The sequence below is a fragment of the Plasmodium gaboni genome, chromosome 3 (genome assembly GCF_001602025.1).
Source record: "Plasmodium gaboni strain SY75 chromosome 3, whole genome shotgun sequence".
NCBI classification, from domain to species: domain Eukaryota; phylum Apicomplexa; class Aconoidasida; order Haemosporida; family Plasmodiidae; genus Plasmodium; species Plasmodium gaboni.
This window is the reverse complement of record NC_031483.1, coordinates 799,715-803,091: the sequence shown is the minus strand read 5'-3', so window position 1 is coordinate 803,091 and position 3,377 is coordinate 799,715. Positions and strand designations below refer to the sequence as shown.

At 16.9% G+C, this 3,377-nt stretch overlaps 1 protein-coding gene across 1 annotated transcript in view; it reads left to right on the top strand.

Moving 5' to 3' along the window:
* Window positions 1-5: 5 nt before the first annotated feature.
* Window positions 6-3,377, top strand: part of PGSY75_0322700 (hypothetical protein) — a gene marked incomplete at both ends in the record, with an annotated part of 7,605 nt that continues 4,233 nt past the window's right edge. Inside the window, one exon of the mRNA XM_018784078.1 lies at window positions 6-3,377. This exon is cut by the window's right edge and continues 3,617 nt beyond it. Within this exon, the coding sequence (XP_018643661.1) occupies window positions 6-3,377 (3,372 nt within the window).

Below are 3,377 nucleotides of genomic sequence, written 5' to 3'. Positions count from 1 at the left end.
ATGAAATGAAAATATTTTATCAAAAAAAATTAAGAGAAAAAAACAATAACGAAACTATTAAACATGTATTAAACAAAATAAACGATATTACTATAAAATATAAATACGATGAAAATAATATAAATTTTATTCTGAAAGAAATATATGACCTACAAAAAGAATTCAAAAATAATGATGAAGTGAGCAATTTTTCTACATATAATAAAATTGTAAGAAATAATATATATCAAACAAATAAATACGTTAATACAAATATATATGATCATGGTTATAATAAAAATAATACAGAGCAACCAAATGAAGAAATACAACATATGACATATAATCATCATGATAATTATAATGATGTAGATTTTATAAATAATAATGTATATAAAAAAAAAGATAATATACTTGTGACCAATGCAAAAACACATCAAGGGTTATATAAATTAAAAAATAATATACAAAATATAAATATTATAGAAAATAAAATAAAAAGTGATATAAAAAAAAAATGTGAAAATATACTTATATACAAATATTATAAAAAACATGAAGAATATAAAAAAAAATGGCAAGAAATTACTTACAAATGTAAACAAACCAATGTTTTAAATCTATTTAATCAAGTTGAAACAAAAATAAAAGATAATATTAAAATTTTAGATATATTCAAATTATATCTATTTCCAAAAAATAATTATATTCATTATAAAAATATTTTTTATACTAATTATAAAATGATTATAATTCATAATGTTAAATTTCTTTTTCTACAAAATTTATTTTCATTTCATAAAAAAATCAAAAAAGATTTATCAAAAAATTCACAACCAGAAAAAAATACACAGCAAGAAAAAAATACACAGCAAGAAAAAAATACACATCAAGAAAAAAATACACAACAAGAAAAAAATACACATCAAGAAAAAAATACACAACAAATAATTAAAAATAATTTAAATAAAGAGAAAGAAAAAAATGATCACAACGATGATAATAATAATAATTATTATAATAATAATAATAATAATAATAATAATAATTATAATAATTATAATAATAATTGTGAACAAAATGATCAAGAAAGTGATGATTTCATATCAAACATTAGTTCCATATCCTTACCATTACCCTTTGAAAATTTTTTTCTTTTTTTTAAAAATTTCTATTCAATTACTGATAATTATATAAATAACATGTGTCTATTTTTAGTATACAAAATAATTATTATGAATGAAGATGATGAAGAATATTCAAAGTATTATAACTTAATATTAAATATATTAAATAAAAATACATTAATATTATTTTTATTTATTCTAATAAGTCTTATGAAAAATTATAATATGAAAAATAACTACCTTGTAAATCTAATAGAACGCATATTACCAATAATAATAAAACCAATCAAAAATAATAATACTATAAAAAAAAAGACATATACAAAAAATATGATGAAGAAAAAAAAAAAAAAAAAAAAAATTTTATTCAATATTCTTTATTTTAAATTATTCCGTTTAATATTTGAAAAAATTGAAACATATCATATATATAAAAAACATTTACTATTAACATTTTTAAGATATATTAAAAATTTTTTATTAAATATATGTTCTTGTATTTTAATAACACAATATATATTTATCAAATGTGTTGATTTAATCAACAAATATAATAATCAGGAATATATATTAATCAAAACATTATCCTTGGAAATATTCTTACAACTATGGAATAACGAATCTGTGAAAATATTTTTATTTAAAATGGGCAAATCAATAATGCGTTTTTTAATGTTCATAAGTAATTTAGAATATATTCATAAAAATATACTCACTTTATTATTATCTTCTATAGAAAATAATAATCAAATAGATTTAAAAGAAAAATTATCAAACCTTATATGTAACAATAAAAACAATATCTTACAAACAAAGAAAATAAAACATTATATTAACAAATTTCAGAAATCAAAAAAAAAAAAATGCTTCTTATATATATCAAATCATAAATATACAAATAATATTAAATTAAATATGAACAATTTTGATTCCAAACAAGAAGTATTATTAGAACATATACATTTAGATCTTATAAAAACAAATCACACCTTACAATATAAAGAAGAAGATATGTCACTACAAAATAATATAAAAGAATTAACAAATAATAAAAATGATTTCCCAACAAATTTTAATATAAATAATATTAAAAATTTTACCTTATTCGATTTTATATTTCAAATAAACAATTATTTTAATTATTATAAAATTCTTTTATCTCATTCAGAAAAAGAATGTATACATTTCTTAATGCATTTAAATGATAAAACTAATAATAATAGTAATAATAATAATAATAATATGTATCATTTAAATCTATTTTTTAATTTATATATAAAAGATAATATCAACAATTTAATACATGATAATAAAGTCATCTATTATATAGATTATATAAAGAATAAAGATATAAACAAACATAAATTTCTTAACACACATAATTTTTTTAAACAAACAAAAAAGATATATACATTGGAAGGTTGGCTTTGTGATAACAACTCTGATGATTTATTGATTCATCATAATTATGCAGATGATATGAACCACTCTAGTGATCATCATAATAAATATATTAATAAAAGAAAATATGACAACAGTTTATTAAATAATAATAATTTGAAAAAAAATAAAAAACAAAATGTATCTGACAAAAATGATGGAAACATAAATGACAACTCTGTTGATAATGAGAATAAAATGGATACTATAAATAATGAGAATAAAATAAATACTATTGATAATAATAACAGTGATGATAATATACTGTCTTATGGAAATGAAAAAATTATTTACGATTTACATGATATTATAAAAATGAACAATTCTGCATTATCAAATATATATTGTTCTCACATAAGGTTAAGTTTTTTTTTCCCTCTTCTGTTTTATAAATCTTATTATATTAATGACTTATTATCAAGTTCTTTATATATTTATAGTAAACGATTCAAAAGTTTTAAAAAAGAAAATACAACGAAAATTATTAAGTTCATGAATTTAACATATATATCTCATATATGTATTGTAAAATTTTTAATCCAGTGGCTAAACGAAATTAAAAGTATTCATTCTAATATATGCTTTATAAAAAGAGAAAATTTGAAAAAAAATGATTTAAAAACAGAATCATTATTTTTTAATAAACCCGATTTTTTTGAATGTTATAAGTTATTAGAATATTCCTTAAAAAAAGATATACACATGACTAATGTTTTCTTAAATTATTTAAACAAAATAATTTTGCATTTTTATGAAAAGAAAAGGGAACATATGGTTTTAAGTGTAATTATAACTTTGACTATATATAATTTTTTAACCTTCATACAAAAA